Below are 23,896 nucleotides of genomic sequence, written 5' to 3' on the forward strand. Positions count from 1 at the left end.
TGAGTGGCATCCCAATCAACTAAAACACTATTAAGCTTGTGAAATGATAGTCATTTGTTCCTGAAACCTTTTAATTCCAAGTGCTCAGATAGACGCTGACACTTTCAGAAGGTTTGCCACACGCACAGAGGGCACAAAGTACCATTCATAAACGCCTTTGATCTCACATTAGAAAAGCGAGAGGAAATTCACATTTTTCACGAATTAAATTTTCAGTCCATCTAAGTGTCTGTGCTGTCTTTTAATAGAGTGAGCCGTGTCCTCATTCACCTCGGCAGAGGCTTTGTGTTAACGGTAATCATTAAAGGAAAGGAAGCTGCGCTGTAATTACATGCTAGCGCTTACATGCTAATCACTGCACACTCGGCTGGGAGATGAAGTGAGCGAGCGGCAGGCACGCTAATCGTGTGCCATGAATTGAGGACTTTAACCTGATTCTTTATCATGTATAGGCGACAATTAGGTAACAGACTACAACATTCTGAATGAGACAAGTCTTGATATAATAAGACAAAAGCTCTGTCTGCTAAATGTAAAACACTTGGTTCCTGTACAGATCGTTTGGCTCTTTTCAAAGAGAATGGTCTACCACAACCAAGCCTTCCTCGAAATTTCAAAAAGGTCTTAATGGAGGGCTAATTCAAAGTGTCTACTGGAGAAAATTGTGTCTTGTTACTGTAAAAGGTCTAATCAGATGGTCGACTTTAAAAAAGAAAAGTGCTAAATTCATTTTCGCTTTAGGAGAATATCCAATAATAGTGTAAATCAGGTGTTTAACTGTGGTCATTTTTAAGAAAAGAAACGTCCTAATCAATACAGTTTACTGGCATAAGTGTCATATATATATATGCAAGTATTTCCATTTGATACACTTCCTGTTTGAGGTGTAACGCACAGGTTGTCCTTTATTCATGGGTCATTACAGTATAATGTTTCTTAAAACCACATTCAACAGAAATAGCTGAATGTAGTCACCGAAATAAACCAGTCGATAAGATAAACAGACACAAAATTGTTCATAAACAATACCAAAATAAATGCTGTTTATTTTTGTGTAATGACACACAAAATAGTCTGAGATGTTTCAAATTTAGCCATTTTCCAAAAGCAAGCAACATAAGATCCAGTGACCGAACAGTGCAAAATGAAGATGAAAATGATTCAGAGAACCTTAGTGAAGAACCTCAACTACGTTGTAACAGTGATCAAACAACATGATTCGCATTTTAGCTCTGTGACATTTCAAGGTTGCATTCTCTATTTCCGCTCTTAGACTCATTTCAAGCAAAACACAGCTGGTCCAGATGAAAGCATTCGAATCAAGACCGGAAGAAAGTATCATATTGTAGCATTTAGAGTAAAGGCTGGTGATATTCAGTGCTATTCTGATGGATTTAAAAAGCTGTCACAATATCTGAATGTATCATATTTTGCCCAGATTTTCAGTCTGGACTTGTTGCAGAAAGCCTATCCCAGTCTGCATATTTTATCAGTTAGTATGTTTCTATCTGAAACTTTTAAAAAGTCTGTAAGTGTATGTCTAGCAAACATTTTTTTCCAGATTTCAAGTCTTGTAGTGTATTCCACACATAACTTGCATCTATTGCATTCAGACAGTCAAGTAAAATAATTATTGCGCTCAGACCACACAGTTTTAAGCCTGTTTTAATACAATAATAAGACCAATACATAAAATGATTTTATATTTTTAGCTTAAACTTTGTCTGTTGTTAAAAGACAGCTGGTGTCTCACAGTTTAGCAAACTTACAGCAGCCCTTCAACATAAGATAGGATGGACACAAGCCTCGTTTAGATATATATATATATATATATATATATAAAAAATTGCAAAGATATATTTGACATTTTCTTTTAAATAACTTAATCTGTCTTATTGTTTTTGCAATTACTTTTAACTGATGCCAAGAACACCTGCAGTATAGTGGAAGTATGATGTCTCGTTCTCCTCACATTAACTATGAAACATGTTGCTCTGGTGTTGGACAATCCGAAATATACGGTTGAATAAAGCTTGCTATTATTGTAAGCAGGCACTTAAGTAGTTGATTTACTATTATGACAACTATGTGAGGGAAGATGTGCTCCATAACTTACACGAGACATTACGAAAAGCGATACCTTTACAATACTTTACCGCAGGAATATGAAAACAAATACATTTTTAGAAGACAAAAGATAAGATATATCGCTAGAACTCGCCCCACAAACAAATTCATGATAGATTAATGGATGCCTCTATATTATCTCTAAAAACAAACATTAACTTTAATCAATAAAGAATTATCTCTGCAAACTTATAAAACCCGCATGATCAGTTCATTCTTACCTCTTCCTGAAAGCCCGGCGTCCGTTTACGTCATGACGTCACTGCGCGAGAAGCCTACCCATATCTGCGTCAAGCGTGAAATCCCTCTATCCCACTAACCTACGCTTAAGAGCGTAAACGTGCTTACTATACGCGCTTCATGTGCTATTGCTATAAATGCTTGTTATTGAATATCTTACATTGATAATTGAGTGGAGCAAACAGTACATTATTATAACTATTGGTGTAATCAAAATACAACAGTCACATTACATGAATACGGGGTGTCCAATGTGTATGAAGCCTTCAGCCTACTGTATTTAATTATGCAACAAGGCAAATTTATATCATAAAGTAACAGTACAGTAGTTGTACTAGAAGATGCATTCTTACGTTGCAAACAATCACATTTATGTTTAATTACCAGCATTCTGGACCTCTTATTTTCTAAATAATGTTTAATATTTAGTAATGTTGTGTACGTTTAATGCTTAAGTGCTTGGGAGCATGGATGAATGTAGGTAAAGAATTTACACAGACCTATCATACTCACCTGAATGAAACACTGAACAAACAGAATCTGCTACATTTGCACTCATATCAATTACACCCTAACTTCCATGCAATTTAATTAGCATGTTATCACATTATATTGTAGAAAGTTAGGTGTTCAAGCAGGTTTAAGTAGCTTTCCTACTTATCAGTAGCGTAGCCACGAGGGGGCTTGAGGGGACATGGACGGCCCCGACAGAATTTTGATTGCTTAAAATAAAATAAATGTTGATTTGTTATTCTGGTTTATCAACCAATCAGTGCTCCTCGCTGTTTTCAAAGTTGTTGGTTTAATTGTGTCACGTGTTGTGTGTAGCATCTTTTGCGCCATGAGTTTAATTTACAGGGTGCGATAGCTAGTGCACAACAATATTCAGTTTTTTTATAAATTACCGAAAAGATTAGCAGGAGGAAAATGAGTAGTGTTAAAGATAACGATTTCTCTGCACATGACTTCTTGTAGTGTTGAAAGAATGTACCCAAAATACACTTTCGAATCTCACCCTCGAAAACTCAGCCTTGCAATGTCAAAGGTAGCCGCTGAGCTACTGCGGTTCTTCGTGGTCGTCACGAAGTGGACATAAAGGGCATTGAAGTGCACGAAGGGTGACTACTACGCAAATCCCATGATTGCGGTTAAATAACCCTTCAAACCTCCGTAGTAAGTGTTGACCCTGTGTGAAGACAGTGCTGGCAGTCGAGTAGCGCAAATTGGTGTTCCGAAGTTAACTTAAGCCAATTTCCTGTGTGCAGGGAGTAGAGAGCAGTGAACACTGTGTGGGTACCATGTCAATTGGTTGTGTTAAAGAAGAGAGACGCAAAATATGCAAAGCGGGGGTCGCGAGGACCAGCATTAAGAACCACTAGTCAAGGTTTGTGTTTGCTTAGACGGTGAAATGTGCTACATAATACAGGTGTATGATTTAAGAAATAGATAGAAGCCTAATGAAATGGCTATATGCATAATGGCCCCTCATTTACAGGCAGGCCCCCTCAAAAATACAATTCTGGCTAGGCCAGTGTTACTCATGCTTTTATTTGTTTTTTCCAATCAAAATGACCCCATCTACAAGTAAAGAAACTGTGTATTGCAGAATAATGTAGCTTATGCTGCAATTAATAGGGCTACTTTATACAGTAACTTTAGGTTCTAAAATCAAATGGACTGTACATCCCTGCGGGGAAAAGCGGTCTTGAATAGTTCCTTTTAAATTAAACTTGAGATGAGTATGTGAGTTGAGAAAATTAGCAAGGTCATGGTTAATGGAACTCCATAGAGTTCCAACCTCGAGACTTCACAGTCAGTTTGGAAGCCTGCAGCTGATGTTAATTTAGCACAACCCAACATCATTCAACTTCAAAGAGACTAATAGAAGGCTATCATACTGTGAGAGACTTTGATAAGGTGGATTATATGGCTATGTGTAATTCACATCAAAAGGTAAAGGTTCCAGTAATTAATTAAATGATAGCAGAGAAAATGATACTGGGGAATATTAAAAGTCTGATGATTGATAGCTATTTTACTCCAATTTATAGAGGTGATTTGTAATATGGATATATTGTGTACAGGCACACATTATATTGAAGATAATGAATAGAAAACTATCTGATTAGATACTTGAAATAAATAACTGAAGAATATCAAATGGGTCAAACAGACATTTGTCAGTTTGTGAGTTATTTCAGTAAACACTTTCCATAGAGATGTTACACAGGCTTTCAAAATTAAATTGGGCTACATTTATTTGAGCAAGTTCATTTTCAAGAGAAATTACAAATTAAAAATTAAATTATACTTCAACAGACATTTCAAAAATCCCAACAACCACACTCCCCCATTTATTTATTTTAGCTAGAAAAGGGAAAAAAGGAAAAACAAATAAGATGAATAAAGTGGAATTATTTTTCCTTTCAGACAAAAATACAGTGTTTTCACAATATTGTATCAAAAGTTCCCAAATTGTTGATTCTCCTTCATCAGGTAAGTGTAGTATGAAGAGCAATTCACAGCAATCGCTCCAGATACAATAAATGCTCTCTTTACGTAAAATTTGCAACACTTGTAAGGATCCTTAATTACTAAAATATATCTATATCAAGGAACTATAATACTGTACACTACAGTATGAAATAAATATAATTAGGAAATATAAAATGAGTCACATAAATAAAATGGTAGTTTAAAATAAAAATGAATTTTGTATTGAACAAAACAAAACAAACCAAGGTAATACTGACAGATGCTCCTTAAAAAATACAGAAAATTGCACAAACAATATGTAAACTAAACAACTGCAGTCTAGATATACTAATACTGACGTAGGTATTTCAAATGACAAGGTGAAATATTTCATTTAATTCTAAAGCAGGTGCAAAGAGAACACTAGTTGACTTCGCATTATACTGTACAAGGATGGCACTTGCAGAAAACACAGGTGAAAGGGTTTGCATATAAGGCTTTTCTCGAACGAAAAAACACAGGGGTTCTGGCGCGGTCTCATACAATGAGCCGGCGTCATTACAGTTTCTCAGACTCTTTCCATCCGCCCCTGGCCAACTTTAAGACTTTATATGTTTAAGAATCACAACAGGTTTCGTTTAGTTATAGTCGCTTCATTAAAAAGCCAAGGATGAGACCCCAAACGTCATGTGGCTGGTCAGGAAAAGAAAGGTAAAACCAATGGTATCACAGTAAGTGATAGACGAAATATAACACTGACACGCTACTGCATCTTCAAGCGCAGTATAGTAAGTACATATAGGCAAATATCTTTTATAACCCAATACGTTTTTTTGTATGTTTTATTTTGTATTTTTTTCATTTTTCTGTTTTTGTCATTCTTTCTCAGAGTGCAATTCCCAGGCTTGTGCTACAACCACAATGAAACACAGGAGTTATACGGAAATCAGCACCGCTCAGCTTTCTGTCTGAAAAATCCGTACATTTTGAAAACCTTTCTTGTTTTATTCTGACGATATTTTTTGCATAATATGGATTTTTCCCAGTTTTTGATGCCTGTTGTTAGTGTTCGACTCTTAATATTGATGAGCGCAAGCCTCAGGCACACGCTCAGATAACCAATACGTGGCAGTGTGGTACAAATGTGAATCTGGCTCAAAGTCCCTCCAAAGGGCACAAGCTTGATAAAAAAAGAAAACAAAGAATGCAGGAAGCTTAATCCGAAAAGCAGTAGTTAATCAGCATCCTCATTCTCGCCGCCAGGATTTATTTTCCTCACCAATTTCCCCTCTTCCGAACTCTCGTCCTCTGTCCCTCCAGTTATTTCTCGTTCTTTCTCATCTGTTGCTATCCCATCAGGACTGTCAAATCTCTGCTCCACCGCTTCCATTTCTTCCTCCTCTGCCAACCCTGTCCCTTGCCTGTCCGTCACTTCCGGATATGCCTCCTCTGCCTGTCTGGCCCCACCCTCAGTTCCATCTCTCAAGATGGTGTTTTCTTGTGTAATGTCCTCGGCCTGGTCCTCCGGATCAGAAAACCCCAAGGGCCCGAGGCCTTGAAGGTAAGCTCGACGCATGAGGAGCTCCGTGGGCTCCAGGGGTCCGCCGTTGTCATGGGTATCTTGTTTGGCTGCCTCGCGCTCCTCTGCCTCCCGTTTACAGTAGGAATACCGGTGGTTCATGTGCTGTGAGTAGGAGCCGGAGTGAGAAAAGCGTTTGCCACATTTGTCGCACTGGTAGGGTTTCTCGCCCGAGTGTAGGCGTGAGTGCTCGATGAGGTGGTGCTTGTGTTTGAAGGCCTTCTTACAAATCTGGCACTGGTGAGGCCGCTTTCCTGCAGACACACAAAAAGAGAGGAGCCAATGGATTAGAAGAGTGTCCAAACCCCACCATCATTGTAAAAAACACATAACCTATATTGAATATATTGTTTCAATTTACAGAGACACACATTTTTAAGTAACCACACAAAAACCTCCTGACTTGTGTTTATCGCATGATGAATTCTCACCAGTGTGGAAATAATTTGGGGAAAAATGTAAAACAAACAAACAAAACAAATGCCATGACTGAAAACCCCTTTCATGTCAACCCGCAACAAACCACCCTCGGTTTATTTTGGATGTTACCAAAAACAGTGCAAAGAGGTGAGGGGGAAGCCACGGTCCTGTGGTGCTATTCTGAGGCCGTCTGTGACTGTTCTGAATGCAGCCAAGAGGATCAGGTGATTATCGCTCCGTGCCGCACAAGGTGAAAGTGAGGCAGTCAGCATCCCTGACAGAGTGATATGACATCATGTCTCTAGATAAAAAATGCTTAGATAAGACAGCTGCCTCGTGACGCCCGGCAACGCCCGCAAACCGAACGTCTCTCCTCCAATCATAACATCTACGGTGACTCCCAGAAACGGGGAGATAAATTCCAGTCTAAACAGTAAAGTAGGTGGGACCTGCCATTTGGCATTCAGTAATTTTACCACTAACATACTTGCCATAAAAACCCACACACTCGCCATCATCTCCGAGCACATGAACAGATGTACTATATTTTTGGCCATGAATAGCCCTGGCATGCACCTTCCATAGCAGCCATACTTGAGATGGTCCCCTTCCCCACCTCCCCTCATCAAAATCAAAAATAGACGAGATGGCAGATTCCTCTATATGCATTCCAAGCGAAGAATGTAAGTGAGGATGATGCAAACGTGTGAAAGAGAGGAGTCCCCCGGGAGAGGAGGTCACATTGTGGCATAGAAATGCTAGCGCACATCAGGCTTTTACACACCTGGCATATTGTGCCATGTTGGCATGCCAGCAAACTGCATTGAGAAAGTGCCTCCATATTTACTGGCGTTCCAAATGTTCAATTTACAGGCATTGTGAGATTTGTATATAAGGTGTATATGAGACATTGCGTGTGAATCGGCCGTTTAACATTTTAAGTGTTTAATTAAGTGATATTTATATAGATTTTAGCAGGATTAAAAATATAATCCGCGTCACCCACTAAATTTAAACTATATCCCCTTCAAGCCTGTCAAGAAGAAGGAAAACGTTACACCTAGGTTTTAAATGTACAACAAAAAATGGAAATGGACAGAAAAAAGAAAAGAATTGAGAAAAGAAATAAAAGAAACAAGAAAAAACACAATGTGGTAATAAAAGGGGATTACTTGGGAGGGGTGGACGAGGGTAAAAAAAAGAGTTGTCTAAATGTGATATACCTGTGTGCTCATATTTGTGTCTTAGGAGGGAACTGGTCTTCTGGAATGTTTTGTCGCACAAGTCACACGCGTACATACCACTTTCTGTCTTCTTAATCTTCTTCCGGGCGAGCAGCGACTCACTGTCTGTCAGGTCTTCTAGCCCTGACATATAGTCCCCTGCACTGTCCAGTAGCTCCCCCTGTAAAAGAAACAGATTTTAGGCACGTCGCACAATCTTAACCTGCCACAAATCCTAATCCTAACCTGCCAACTAGGAAGAGACAAACAAACCGCCTGTTTGATCCTAAGTCTGGACAGAGCTTATTTCTGTAATGTGTGTAAGGGCTTTATCTCCTGAAGATGTCTCAAAAAGAGTGACATATGTGCATGGGGTGTCTACAATTAAATAGAGCAGAGTCTATTCATCTTGGTAACAAAGTAAACTGGATAACTAGCAAACAGGAAGTAAAATAGCTTTTTGTTTTACATAAACTGTGAATCATAACTGGGTAAAGACAGAAAACTGACCACTACAAACTGACAGTAAATTCACTTTGTTGCAAAAGGTTGTAACAAAAACAACACATTTCTAGTTAATGTTACCGTTACATTGAATTTACCTGGAAGCCTGATTTCCTCTGGTATTTCCGGCGTTGTTGCATTTCAGCAAAGGTGGCTGCCCCCGCTGCATAAGTATAAGCCATGTGTGGCAAAAAGCTCATGGGATCCAACCCTGGATAGGGCCTGAGTCCCGGGATGGTGGCCTGAGCTGGAGACATGAACGTAGGAGGAGGGAAAGCTCCATGAGGTGTAAGCGAAGTGTACATGTGCCCTCCACCGAAGGGGTTTATGCTAAAGATGGGGCTTGAGCTTTTATCCAGCTGACTTTCATTGCCCAGGGTGTTGGGTCCATTGAATTCCTTCTTGATGTGTGCCAAGTTTAAAGGCTCTGTTCCCTGTTCACGTACAGAGGTGTCGCTACTGTGGTCAAAAGAAAAACCATTGAGTTTGGACCTCCGTTCTGCCTTGGAAACTTGTTTCGGTAAAGACAAGTCCAGTGGTTCCCCATGGGTGTCCTCAGATGCGAGGCTGTTAGGGGTGTATGAACTACTATGCGAGTGTTTGGATGATGATGACGTAAGATTCAAAGGTGAGGGAGTCTCACCTCTCAAGTGGTCCACAGAGTCAAGTGGCTTTTCATTGGTCTGTCTGATGCTTGTAAACTTGGACAGCCTGTGCCCTGAATCCCCATTAGTGAGGGCTTGAATCTCTGCTGATGAGTCGCTGTACTGGCCTATCGAAACAGGTGAGCGGGCAAATGCTGACTCTCTGACCAAGCCGTGGTTGACATCTCCGCAGTTTCGCTCAAGAGGGGGAGATCGTTTCCTAGACAAGTGAGATTGAGCTTTCCATTGCACAAACCAATCCTTCACAAACTCCTGAGGCAGACCCACTGCTATGGAGATCTTCCTCTGTTCCTCTGAGTTGGGCTCAGTGTTCATGGCAAAGTAAGCTTTTAGTACTGACATGTGATCCTTGTAAGGGTTGATCGGACTGGTGGCGTTCCTGTCAGAAAGTGATGAGGATATCACGCCAGTCTCTGAGCTGAAAACCCCCTTTCGACCGGTTGGTACAGTATCGTTAGGTTTAAGGACAGCCTTGATCTCCTCGTTCATCTTACAGAGATAGCGCTCATGCTGATGCAATGGAATAGGGCCAGAAAACGTCTCCTTGCAGTACTGACACGAAAACAGAGCGTACTGTGCATCCCTCTCCTGTGTTTTTTCTTCAGATCCAAGATCCAGGTCATGGTTGGGTCTTTCTTTCTTGATATCCAGCACCCGTCTCTTTGAATCTTCTGTTAAACTCTGGAGACACGCTTTGGCTTCGTTGACCTTTTCCAGTGTGTAGTCAATGATGGTCTTTGTAGGACTGTTGTGACCAACGCCAAGGAAGCCTTGCTGGGAAGCCAATGCCAGCTTCTGCTCCTCCATCTGGGAGCCTAATTCCTTCATGTATGCTCTGAGCTTAGAGATCTCTTCGGGATTGCCATCTATCTTCTGTCTCCAAACGGTGTTGTCCACAATCTGAAGAACCTTCTGAACTTCACTTATGTTGTTATTAAACCCTGGATAAGCCAACAGATGAGAATCCAAGCCGATACCCAGGTGTTGCAAGGGGTTTTGAGCGGAACCGTGTATTCCCGGAGGACTCCCTCCACGTCCGCCACCATTGAGAAAAGCTCCTGTCCCACCATAATCTTGCTGAGATGCAATCATAAGACGGTACTCATTGAAGTCCATGGGCTCAGACTTAATGTCTTGGTGGACAGATGGGTCAGATGGAAGGCTCATGGACCTGCCATTCTCCAGTTTGTGACGGAGCTGAGCTAAGGCAGGACTGCCTGGCGAGGACGCAGCTGAGTTTGGTGATGAGCCTGACTTTGTGTTGACTCCTTGGCGTACCCGCCCGTTAATAGAGATGAGGCCAATGCACTTCTTGCTACTTATGTGGGAACTGTAAGAGCCGGAGTGGGAGAAGCGCTTCTTACAGTTGGAGCACTCGTAGGGCTTCTCACCTTAATGAAAAAAATCAAAACATATAATTTACATTTCTTGCCTTTTTGCTTGACACATTGTATTCCTTTTTTGAAAGAAGTCAAAATTGTCATTTTACTATGTACCATTCCACTTTATGAATGACACGATGATGGGATGTTAGAATAAATAAATCATACTTGCATAATTATACAATTATGTTTTTAAATATTCATCATCTACCCGACTAGCCAAACCGCCCTGAATTACCATTAAGTAAATTGGAGACATATGGGCTTAGACTATATATTCGATTGCCATTAATCTTATGGCACTTGTAAGGAGGAATGAAACACTCTACTTACCGCTGTGAATGCGAAGGTGCTCCTTCAAATGGTGCTTGTATTTGAAGGCCTTGCCACACTCTGTGCATTTGAACTTGCGGTTCCCGGCCCCCTCATTTAGTAGTTGAGGCTGTTACAGAGAAGAAGATTAAAGACAATTTGTATACGTTAGAACTAGGAGGCCAAAATGAAGTACAATAATTAGTTATTAATACACATTTAAAACAAATGCATGTCATGGAGCATCTGTGATGAGGTTGCAAATTATATTGATATATTAAGTTCATATACTGTAATTAATCCATTTTTTTCCATCTCAGAACCTTCTGTTACTATGCCACAAACTTTTAACTTCAAGCAGAGATCTGTTTAGTTAAAACAGTGTAGGTTGTATCTGTATTCACCATTCAATGTTACGTAGGTGCTCTTCCTGCATTTAAAAATTCAAATGTGGGCCCCAGATGCACAACAAAAACATTTGCATTCATCCTGCACCCCACACACATACACAAAAGGTCTGTGAAAAACACGTGGGAGTCGGCAAACGCACGTTTAATAGTTAAGACGTACAGTAGGATGCAGAAGTACTATCTTGAAAAGTTCAGTCATACTTGTCTGCAAAGTCCAGCTTAAGATGTGTACAGGGGTATACTATATGACACAATACTATACGATGCTATACTACAGTATAATATACTGTACTAAACTGTATGCAAATATGTACCCTGAAAACACCATGAGACATAAAACAAAAAACTAGCAAGGTGGATCTAGTAAATAAAGTTCAAAGCCTTTCAGGAAAACACCCCTTGAGAGCAAATAAACAAACACTTAAAAGTCATTTAAGGATTAAGATACTTTAGATCACCGGAAGAAAAGCCATCTGGTCATGTTTAAATCAGTCTGGAGAGGTGGACATGTGCATGTGTGCGCATGCGAGCGTCAATCAGACAGTAAGACGAGAGGGTAAGGCAAGTATTCACTTAAGTTCTCTCCCAACGTGCCCAGGTTCAAAGTTGAAGGTTTAAATGTAGGATATCCTGTTATAATCCAATCAAACTACTCAGAACTCATTTACCATAACAAAGACAAACCCCTCTTTTAGAAAAGCAAAAATTGAGATTTGTATTCAAAAGAAAGGCTACGTTGAGATCTGAGTAACAGGCAGAACTAACATGAGCTTTAATGCATCTTTTGACTTGACTTCAAGCCAACAGCTGATGCGAAAAGTCAACAGGCCTATAGAATTCAATGTCCTAGAACAGCCCACACATGGCCGGCTGTGGGCGGACACACGGGAGTATGACAGTGCACAGCTGTGGCTCCGGTGTGAAGAATTCAAGTTTTAGTGAGGCTCTAGAGAAGCGTGTTCAATGTTGGACATGGCTAGTGTACGGCTAAAACAAATTCTGTTCTGAGTGCTTAAAAACTCAAGGAAAGTACACAAGAAGCATCTTCCTGTGTGGATTTGTTTCCTATTGAAACAGGAAAGTATAATTTAAGTGTTTAACAAACATGCTCAGAATGAGAGCCAGATCGTCCCACAGAATCATGTTGTTGATTTTTGTTAGTTTGACATATCACCAGTTGAATTCTACAGCCTGAAATCATTTAATGAGTAGGAGGTAATGAGCACTGTGCACTGACTGAGGTGGGCCTGGTCTCACCTGATCTCTAGCGGGCTTGTGTGTGGCCATATGGCGCTCAAGCTGGGTGCGGTAGGCAAAGGTGTCACTGCACAGGGGACAGGGGAAGCTCTCGTCGTTTTTCTCATGTCTATACTTGATGTGCTCCTTTAGGGAGGTCAGACGCTTGTAGCCCCGGTCACAGTAGGGGCAGGTCAACAGTTGGGCAAAGGCATCTGGCGTCCTCAGTGCCAGATCTGGGCAAAAGTGAAAAGAGGGAGAGAGGAGGGGGGTTGAAAAACGGCAACATATGCGTGGCATAGTTGACATATTAAGCAATGGGAGGATGATGGGTAGAGCATTACAATCAATTATGTAAAATTAAAAACAAATTGATTCATTAATAATGTTAAATCTACATGTTTATTTACAGCATTAAGCATTTTTTTAACCCGTTTTATGTATTGTGCATTTAAATGTATAAAAAAGGAACCCTATGCTTGTACCATTTTCATTTTCATCTTGTCCATTGGCCTCTGGTGTGCACAGTCGCATGTTCTCCTCTGGGTCCTCTGGGTAAATGATAACAGTGTCCTGCAGGTAGTCCGCAATACTCCCTGCGTGTCCCTCACTGTCATCCAGTTTCCTCTTGGCAAAGAAGCTTTCCAGCTCTGAAGTGGCATCAATACCTTTAACTGCACACAGGAAGTGGGGAGAAGGAGCAAAAATGTATGCACTGGTTGAGACTCTTTGTCATTGGAAAAGACCTAGCTGAGCATTAGGACACCGGCCACTCTAAGTGTGATGCAGTGGAGACCGAACCATTACAAGGCCCTTAAAGGTGGAAGTATTTATTTAAGTTACAACATAATGGCCACTTCAAAAGACTAATAGGAGCCAGCTTGATCATCAAGCACTCTTTAAGCATCCTCTTGCATGTTCGAAAATGCTTTAAACATTTCCAGCATTCTGGGTAATTGGGTTATACGGCAATTAGGTGCGGTGGGGTAACTGATCTCACTTTGTATTGCTCATCATATACATAAAATCAGACCCAATAATCTAATTGTGGATCATGCGTTGTGTGTAATTGCACAGAACAAGGTTTTAACAAGGTTAAACGTAAACAATAGGTTTTTGCATGCTGTGTGGATAAGTACTAAAAACACTGATTGGATGAACATAAAGTGTGAATTTGCTACATTTAACGTATACAAAATAAGTATAAGCCCATTTGAAAAACAAAATTAATGTAATGAAATCAATTTAAATAATAAATAAACTAACAGAAAATATTCCAAATTTGAAAGTGCATACACTGTACAAATCCGATTTACTCTTAAACCTAATTTAGTTATGCTCAACTTAAAAATGTTTGCTTTCCACCCCCTGTGGGCACACATGAGGGAGCATTATCTCACATGTCTACGTGTGTGCTCATGGCAAACTAAGGGTGCTCAAAGGGCCGCCCGCTCACAGCTAGTTATCAAGAAATTTACAAAGAATCTGAATAACAAAGCAATGTTGCAAGAATCACAAAGAACAAATCTAAAACTGTTAACCCAATTGCCTAAATATGATGAAACAACCTTTGAGTCAGAAAGACCAAAGATCAAAATCTTCAAAAGTGAGCTCACCTGTACCATTTCCAATTCCAGGGAGAGAAATGTCAGGACTCATGGAATCAGATTTTCTCTCCTCTGTAAGAATGCCAAAGGAAAGAGAGAAAACATATGTTTTAAAGAATAACAATTACTACATAGGGTGCACTACTGTATAATGTACAATAAAATAACAGTGGGGTCCAAAAGTCTGAGAGTACATTGAAAGCCAGGGATCTGAAATGTAATTTTAGTGAAATGTAAACAAGAAAGCTATAGAACTTGAAACTATTTAAAACAAATGAAATGTTATACCTTTCAAATTGTTATTCAGTACGTAAGTTATACAATTTAAAGTTATACTCAAAGGTTTATGTTGATCACATACTTTGTATAGAATGCAAATGTATTCAATTAGTAAAACATAGAAAAATGTAAAAAAATACAAACATATAAAGGCAGGGAATATTATTTGCATTTATCAATTCAATATTTAAAAAAGTGTTTTGAAAAGTAAAATACTAATCATTTAGTTGTACATTTAATTCTCTGTAAACCTTCTTAAACCTACTATTTTATATTTAGTCTAGTTATAAATTGTTTAAATGCAAAAAAACACGTTTTTTTAACAAATGTGTTAACTTGGTTTGTTGAGTTGAAATAATAATATATGTTGACATGACTTATTCATCACATGTTTAAGTGTAAGAACCAAAACTAGGTATAGAACATATATGACAAATCAAAAGATTCAAAAATGGAGGAAAACCTGCCGAGAAGAGTAACATTTCAAACCGCTCAGGGTTTGATAAAACGTTAGAGAGTCACTTCACTGTAACCGTGGCTTAAGAAATCATGTCAAGGTATTTAAGGGAGGAGAGGAGGGTCAAAGAGGAGTTTGCTCATATACTGCAGCTATTGTGTTTGTTCCTCCTCCTCCTCCTCATGTGACCTCGTATGGGCAGTCACAAGTATCATAAGCTTCCCCCACAAAAGGAGGATATACAGCACCTCTACACAGGGAGAAAACAAGGGGACAAGTCGCTCCTGACACACACTCGCTTACTCACAAGGCATTAGCACTGTTTCATTTCAAAACTGTGTTTCACTTCCTTCCTCATTATCTAAGTATGACAACTAACAAAGATACTGAAAGTCAATGAATGCTCTCACTATTTACCACATTTAAGCAATGTCTTTTAAAGAGTTGAAATCAAACTTCTCAGAGAAACGTTTGACGATTGGACTGTTCGAGCACCAAAAGAAGAAAAGCTCTATTAGACTTGGATTTAACAAAGTTGTAAAGAAACAAGACAATTTGCTAACTGCTGAAAACCCTTCCTGGTAGAATGTGTCTCCTGCACCACACAGATAAAAGCACAAGGCCTGGAGCCAGTGAAAATATTCTCCTGAATTCTCTGCATTGTGCTTTCCTTTGAGGTACAGTGGCTTAAAACTTCTTTGGCTGGGTTAGTGATTAGCAGTATTAGCATGGGGATATTTTCAGGTCATATATAGGACCGAACGTCATATGTGGTGTGCTGAAACTCTGTTCAACTGCAATTTCTTCAAGTTGAATTTAAAGTAAACCAATGTATTGAAGGACAATGGATTTAAGCTTTCCTCGAGGGACAAAATGGCAACTACATTATAGTCTCAGTTCTGCTTGTGGTAACTGCCATCCCCTAAGGTGATGGTGTGAAGTTAACCACTGAAACGCAGGAGAAGTTCCATTAAAAGGACAAACTGTCTCGTTTCAAAAAGGCTAGTAGCTAAATATATATGTTTTTTAAATCAGACTGAGGTGTAAAAGAACCAAAAACTACCTTAGTTCGGCGTAAAAATAATGACATCTTTACACATGCGTTGTTTCTTAATTTGTAGCAATCTATATGCTGCAGATTTGAGGTGTAATGTTCTAGCAACCATAATGCACAGAGAAAAGAGGAAGAACCACACGAGATGAATTATGCAGCCACTTTCGAGATGTCACATTTACCAGCCTTTACCACAATATGTTTTCCAGCTAGTGGACTAATGCCTTTAGTCAATCACTAAGATCGAATATTGCAATCGCGCTAGAGGCGTGGCCTTCGAATAAACTCAGAAGACGTTCATTAATCTAGCATATCAAAGTGCGAACACCAACTAAACAAAACACTATTCAAGCGAATGACACATCCCTGAAGACCCCGTTTAGTTCTGGGACTTTGACAATCGCTGAATTTAAGTGACACATATGGTTTAGTCATTAGCTGAGACTGATTGCTGGGGGTCGGGTTTTTTCTCGCTTTCTTCTAACCGGGTGACTCGCATGAGTTCTCCCTTCACTCTGTAACTGTCATGCAGGCCCAGGGAATTGTGGGCCTATTATGTATGTAAATGGCCATCATAATGCTAAAAATTTCATTTAAGGCATCTAATGAGTCTTCAGAAGGGCAGGCTCATGCTAAATGATAGCTTTGCGATCCTAATTAAGAGAATTTGTCTTTAAAGCCTCACTAGCTTGGGTCTCGGTCGCAAACTCAATCGCTTTTGCGTGGATGAGTCACAGAAACAGTGAGAAAAAATAGGTGGAGAACGCGATGAGGCATCGGAGATTGAGTATAACCTACCTTTATGACTAAAAATTGTAAACCAAGTAAAAAAGTGTGTTATGAGTCTTTACCTGTAAAATCGAATTTTACTTAACATCTGGCCTTATAATATGAAAAATGCCGATTTGATTTGAGGTACGACAACCAATAAGTAAATCACATTTTTAAAAGAAGTCAGTTATGCCCTTAAGTAGATCCAGTGTGAGTTTTTTATTCTGATCTCACTTTCCTATTAGTTATACCTATTACTTATAATGCTGAATCACATCACAACGGTCCAAACTTTGGCTGTCTCATATGTTAATACCACAAAAACCTCAAACGACTCGTATTCTTGGCTCACACTCTTACCTGATCCATTCAGGTCTCCGTGGCGCCAGACGTGGGCCCTGGCCCCATCTTGGCTTTCATTCTCTTCATCCCCCCGGCAGGAAAGCAGGGCATGGGCTACCCGAGGTGAGGCCTCCAGACTGGGCACTCCTGCTGGACTGCCTTCACCCTCAGAACCCAGCAATCTGTCCTCCTCATCGGAACCTGACCCAGCATCCCCCACATTTTCATAGCTCAGCACTGAGGAGACAGAGATATAAGAAAACTGTTATTATTTGGGTTTGTCCGCTGTCCACTGGTTTTAGGTCATCAAAGTACAGAAAAGAGTTCGCTGCCATTTGGACATGTTGTCACAAAAGATCAAAAGAATTCTGTATTGAAGTAATGGTGAAGTAATTGGTTTCTCTGGAACTTTGACATTTGTGCCAATACAGAAATTGACTTACTGAAGTTAATGAAGTGACCACTAACCCTAGTCTCCCTATATCTAAAAACATCATGCAACCTGATGTAGAATGTAAAAGTTGAATTTCTGTTCTATTAAATCTACATTATTTCAAATTATATTATTACAGTCTTAGGGTTCAGAAAAAACATGACTGACAAAAAAAACTTTAAATGACATACAAGCTGGTATGAGAGAAGTGGTAAGGGTATGATATGCTATGAAGCTTACATCATGGGAACAGCAGTTTATTGTTCAGGTTCATTTGAGGTTCTTTCCTTGCCTAATAGAGCAATCTCAACAGCACCTTATCTCTGAGGCTCGCTGCCAAAGCAGTGAGAACAAGTGGGAAGTTACTCTAATGGTTAGATTGAAAAACCTAATTGCCGATTTCAGGACAATTTTCTCCCTCTTCTGAACACAGAGTTTTAAAACACAACAAACTTTCCCTTCCATCCGCGGTCTATTTCCCACTTCGTTGGCGTCAAATGGACTCAACTGGGCTGCGGAACGCTCCGTTCCCTCCTCCACACCTTAACTACCCCTAATCTCTCCCTAGGAGCCCATTCACTTAAAAAATACCAATGACGTCTTTTTTTTCAGGTTCCCATGCAAAAAAGGCAGAGCGCTTCCCTTCGGCGGCTCTCACCAGAGGACGCGAAGATTAGCCGTACGTATCTGATCATAATATGATCTTTGTCTGCTCCGTGGGGCTGCATTTGCTCCCCCGGAACAACTGCGCAACAGGTGCAAATTAAAAGGGGAACCATCTCGGGTACAAGAGATGGTCGAAATGCACTGACCCAGGCTGAATACCAAAGAGTGAGGAGAGGTGGTATGGCGGGGGTGAGGGGCGTGGGACAAAAAGATTTCTAACTAAGAGGTGTGACCGCCGGGATTATTTAAGGCCGACTTCAGTCCGCGGGTAAAGACCCCCTCCTTCTTGAATGAAAATGAGAAGGCGAGAAAGAAAGAGCAAAAGAAAGACATAAGGGGAGTGGTTGAAAGCAAGACATGAGAGGCTCATTGTGTGGTCCGGGTATACCTTGGACGTATAGCAACTTTATCTTGCCTTTGCTCTACTCCCTCCCCTGTTCTCGTAGTTCTCTTTAACACGAATCTGCATATTTATGCCAGTAGTGTCTGCGCATCACTCGCCGTCGCTACACAGTCATGCAGGTACCGTAAGAAACGCAGCCTTGAATTTAAAGCTAAAAAGCTGTTGCCAATCATTCAGAGTTTCAATGGTGGGAGTGTTCTGAAGAAAAAGAAAGAAGTGGGCGGACTGGGAAAAGAATCAAGGGGATGAATACAGAGGTCAGGGCTGAATATTAATAATAGTGAACTGCTGAGTGGTTTGACTTTAAGCCCACACAAAACACGAAACTCTCTTCATCACATTTTCCTGATCTGGCTGCCGAGACAGTTTTTCAACAGCATATGCTAGCCATCCACATTCCAAATCACATAGTTTGAATACTTAAGTGAATGTTTTGTTTCCCTTTTACGTTATAGAGACATTCAGTGCGGTTTCGTCTAAAGGCATATTCTAATTGACCTGTAATTGCATAGATTTTGCCTTCTGATGACACAAATAGAAAACGCTGAGGTTTAAAACCATCAAGGGGAAAAACAAGACATATTTTGCATGTTGTGTGTGCGTGAAGGTTTGGTCAAACTTTCAGGGGCCAACTGTTTAGAAAAAAATTGTAAGAAATGAAAAGAGTTAGGAGGACATCTAAACTGCCTCTCACTATTTAAAGAGCTGAAGAAACATCAACCAATTCAATTTTTGTTAACATGAATAATATGAACAGGTCTGGAGGTTAGAAAATATTATCTTACTAACCCTTACATGAGAGAACCTCATATGTGTCCTTCCTTCTATGTGTGTGTGTCAGTAAAACACCAGTAATGGTCATCCATCAAATTGACTGCCTCCGAGGTCAAAAAAGGTCTTGCATGTGTACGTTTGTATGGTAGAGAGACAAAATAGCTGTTTCAGAATATAATAAATGAATAAACTAACTTTGCAAACAATTTTGGATCAACTAATCAAACCAACTTTCCCTCTGTAGCCCCGCCCCCTTTGCAATTCTATTGGCTGCGATTTTAGTGTGTCATTCCGGCAGCTGTCCTGCCATATAATTCCTGCAGTGAACGGCCCATTGTGCTCACCCCAGAGACAAAGAGGCCACCTCACTTCTCTCTCTCTCTCTCTCTCTCTCTCTCTCTCTCTGGCTTCTTCCTTTCTCCCCACCCTCTCTCTCTCTCTCTCTCTCTCTCTCTCTGTGTGTGCTGTTTCGTATTCTCAAGCAACCCCACCTATCATTCTGTTAGCTCTCCTTTGAGAATAAGGCATAATGTATTTCACAATGGTACCTTTTAGAGAATCAGAGAATCTGTATATGCTGTTGGCAAACACTAATTGTAAAAACATCATTTTAAAAATAGACAATACATTGTGTCAGTCCAGTGTGAATGAACGACTCTTTCTACTGAGAGAGGTTCACACATTCAATAGCCTGAAGTTACACATAAACACACGCACACATGTTGTTCTGAACAGTTTAGCTGTTTAGACAGGTATGTGTGTGCTCTGTCACAATCTCTTACAATCCTCTCATCTCCCATGCAGAGCGCGTTCCAGGCGTTCGGGGGGAAACTGCAGACACACCTGCAAATCCACGTCGTCCACTGAAGTCAATTCACCGCACACATTGGTCGCATATAAAATCAAACCCTTCATATTTTAACACAGGAAAGGCTTCAGCTGTATCAAATGCCCACCGATCACATCCATCTGGTCCGCATGATACATCCTGTTCCTCACACCTTTTAACCATTCCCTGTTCACAGGTATTCCCATTTTCCTCCTTTTTCCTTCTCTTCTTCCCTTTTCCATATGTTCCCTGTGCCCGGCGTTGGTAAAACGCAAAGGTAAGTGAGTATTCCGTATCCATGTCAGGAAACAGACAGCCTGCCGCAGGTCTTTTCCAGGTGCCTCTCTGCCACGGTAATGAAACCCCGACTGAACAGACGGTGGAAAATAACCGCTCTGTTCTCTCTCTCTCTCCTGTGCGGTGTGCATCACCTGAGCGAGTGACGGGGGAGGGGGGCGAGTAGGTAAGCCTTTAAACGCTCGAAAGAAGGTCGCTGCCTAGTGGCTATAGCCTGGAAATGATCCATATAAATCAAATCAGGCAACATCAGATCATGCACCAAAAGCACAGAGAGTTAACATTTACCTGCTGAATAAGGTCTGCGGAGACGGCCATCTGTAGTAGTGTATAACAAATATGTGTTGTATTCAGAGGAATTTTTATGGTACCAATTTTGTCGCGAAATTATATGATTTTCACCTGTTGAACATTGTAGATTCTGTTGAATGTTTTAGCAAATTCATTTTTAAAGACCATTCTTGCACTGTTTTTTAAAGACACTGAGGTTAAAGACAACATTAAGAAATACACTTGCATCCAGATAATAAAGCTGACACACATGGACCAAAGCCACAAAACTCTCATTCTGATTTGATGGGGCTTTCAAATTCAGTTCTGTAAAAACATGACAAGACACTTTTCAACAATGAATCAGTGACTCCCACTGAAGGTTGTTTATGTGTCTCTGCCTGTGAAGGCCTTGAACCTGACAGATAGCGTCTGGTCAATTAATCTTGTGTTGTTAGCATGCAGCTAACGGCTTGTGAAAGTGCTCTTGTTGAAGGTGTGTGTGATCGGAGATGAGGCTCTCTGAGTTTGTTTTAAGGCCGGGCAGCCGGAGAGGTCACACTGGTGCTGAGGGAACAAAGAGCCCAGGAAGAGAGGGGCCGCTTTTGTGCCGCTGTGATTCTCAGTGAAAACTCAGCAATGCGTGAACCATTACTGCAAACCTGGAGTGTGTGTATGTGTGTGCTGTGGCTTTGTTTTGCTTGTATTTAGGTATTTCAGCACTTGCCAATAACTGTGAGCATAAAAGTAGGAGAGGGAGAGCGTCTGTGTATATGTGTATGTGTGTGTGCACTTATCTAGCCAGCGAGCACCCATCTGTAAAGGCCCTGCCGTGAAGCGGCAACAGTAGCCTGGCCCTAATTGAATTAAACTCCCATTTGTCTACTATAGGACCCAACGCAACAGGCAAGAAGGAGCGAAGGGGAGGAGAGGAGAGGAAGCGAGAGAAAGAGAGAGATCTCTGAGGCTCGCTCATGCCGCCAGACGGCCCACCTTTCCCCCTTCCTCCCCCACGCAGACCCACCATCTGTGCCCACCCCATGCACATGTTACCCCTCTCTCTCGACAACTGTTCTGGGCCTCTACCAGCCTCGGAGTGCCTGTGTGCTTACATGTGTGTGTGTGTTTAAAATCGTAGGGCTGGAAACACACAATGGCTCACTGGGCTACCCTGAGGACGAGAACACACAGGAGGAGTGGAGAGCACAATATGTTGAGCCGAGGAAGATAAAGAAGTCAAACTCTATATCTAAGGCAAACTATCAGTCAGGTTGCATTCTGGGAGCAAAAGAAACAAGCACAAAAAGCCCAAACCGCCTCAGGGCAAAAGAGCTGAAAGGAGACAACACAAATTATACACGCCAACAAAACCTGCAATTTTAGGTTGCCTTTTCTTCTCGCATGCTGTCTTTGTATGGTGATACTCTACCATAAAACCGGCAGGTGAGAGCTAAGAAGTGGTGGGCAGATGAATCTGTTGGCTTAGTTTTGAGTCTATCAATTTTTTTGGAAGTTAATATGGGTCAATTAATATGCAAATCTCCCGGCAGATGCTCGGTGGCTCTCAGCGTGCTATTGGCCCGTCGGTCACTAGCTGTTCAAACAGTTTCCCGAGCAAAACAACACCAGGTTCCTTCTCGGCGAGAAAACGAGACACCTTCCCCTTTTTTCCCATCCACTCTTCTCTTTTTTAACATTTGCTGTGGTTTTTTTCTATTTCAGTTGTAGAAATGCAAAGCAATTCAAAGATATTTTTTCTTTTACAGTAACAGAAATCAAAGATTCATTTAAGAAAATAAAGAGCAATTATTCACACTATCGGCTATTAACCTATAGTTTAAAAGCAGCTGATGATATCATGTCAATCACAAGAGGCCAGGAAAATATGTGCTCTGTATATAGAAAATGTTAAGAAACATGACCAGTTTGATGTTCTTTACTAAAAGTCATTATATGAATACATAACAAAGTTAAGAAATATAAATGTAATCTCTAGAATCAGTATCGGCAGATATCACTTTGAATAATCGGATATTGTATCGGTTTGAGAAATTTTGTATTTGTGCATCTCTATTTTACTTTCTAATACAGTTGATTTCACTTGCTTCTTATTAAAGTCTGATTTTATGAAACACAATCATCATTCCGTAATACCTGTTTACTATCAGGCAAAAAGCGAAACTAAAAGACAGCTTGGGCTCCGCTAAGACTCCTCAGTGGCACTGCCAGAGGTGCTTGTTGGGTTTCTGAAAGCTAACAGGTCCAGATGGAGCAAAAAATAAGACCTCAAAGGGGGGCTTTAAATGAAGCCTCCAGACCAGGAGACAGGTTGCTAATGAAATATTCATGCAAGGAGTGGCCCTATCTATCCATCCATCCTGCCCACAACCTTCCCACCCTTCCTTCTTCTGCTCTGCACCATTTTATGGTACACTTCAATTTAGAAATAATAAAACAAGCAACAACAAAATCACTCTTTCATTGGCACCACAAAGCAGAACCAGCCGGATGTTATCAGTCTAAACCCTTTGAGGATTTTGCGATTCCATGGTTAGATTTCCATCTTTAATCTCAAAACTTATTGGACATCGTTTAGTGTGTCTTGGCAAGTGTTCACAGCATGTGTGACCGCTAATTGTAGTTTCACAAGTGCTGCCTGCATGGGAAAGCACAGGCCTTGTTTGAACAATTCCTAAAAATCACCAGCGCCCATGTGATGATAGGAAAATAAGGCTGCCTGGTTTGGGATAGATGGCAAGTGTTACAAATATAGATGGATACATATGCTGTGAGTTTGATTTGCAGAGAAAGTGAGAGTAAATTAGAGCGAGAGAGGTTAATTCAAGCCATAACAGTTCGGATTACAATCCAGTCTCTTGCTCTCAGGCCATGCATTACTGCACCATTTTATCCACTGAATGTAATTTTCCTCCCCAGTGTCTCTTTCCTTATACATTGACCTCTAACACATGTACATACTGCTCTGGGGGCAAAGATGGCTTTGTCAAACACACACACACTGATCGGTTGCAGTACACTCCTGTGTTTGGCAGGCCCAGGATCAGCTGGGGTGGCATTAAAGATGCACAAGGTTGCCTGTGAACAACTGTCAGCGCATCTGCTGTGCTGTTCTATAGCCAC

The 23,896-nt window shown here is 40.7% G+C and overlaps 2 protein-coding genes across 5 annotated transcripts in view; both read right to left on the bottom strand.

The window, feature by feature from the left end:
* Window positions 1-2,385, bottom strand: part of gtdc1 (glycosyltransferase-like domain containing 1) — a 35,208-nt gene extending 32,823 nt beyond the window's left edge. Inside the window, exon 1 of the mRNA XM_079464305.1 lies at window positions 2,349-2,385. The gene's annotated coding sequence lies outside the window, so the exon portion shown is untranslated. The remainder of the gene's footprint in view (window positions 1-2,348) is intronic.
* Window positions 2,386-4,602: 2,217 nt separating this feature from the next.
* The window catches only part of zeb2a (zinc finger E-box binding homeobox 2a), a 45,930-nt gene continuing 26,636 nt past the window's right edge, over window positions 4,603-23,896 (bottom strand). For 2 of the 4 annotated variants that reach the window (XM_079464301.1, XM_079464300.1), the window contains 8 exons: window positions 17,102-17,320; window positions 14,190-14,252; window positions 13,059-13,247; window positions 12,595-12,809; window positions 10,949-11,057; window positions 8,667-10,624; window positions 8,143-8,245; window positions 4,603-6,675 (listed from right to left, as the gene is read on the bottom strand). In XM_079464301.1, coding sequence (XP_079320427.1) covers window positions 6,077-6,675; window positions 8,143-8,245; window positions 8,667-10,624; window positions 10,949-11,057; window positions 12,595-12,809; window positions 13,059-13,247; window positions 14,190-14,252; window positions 17,102-17,320 — 3,455 coding nt within the window. In that variant the 3' untranslated portion in view covers window positions 4,603-6,076. Of the gene's footprint in view, window positions 6,676-8,064; window positions 8,246-8,666; window positions 10,625-10,948; window positions 11,058-12,594; window positions 12,810-13,058; window positions 13,248-14,189; window positions 14,253-17,101; window positions 17,321-23,896 lie in introns of all 4 variants that reach the window. The other 2 variants (XM_079464298.1, XM_079464299.1) reach the window with 1 other exon arrangement.

The sequence above is a fragment of the Barbatula barbatula genome (assembly GCF_947034865.1).
Source record: "Barbatula barbatula genome assembly, chromosome: 9".
Taxonomy (NCBI): domain Eukaryota; kingdom Metazoa; phylum Chordata; class Actinopteri; order Cypriniformes; family Nemacheilidae; genus Barbatula; species Barbatula barbatula.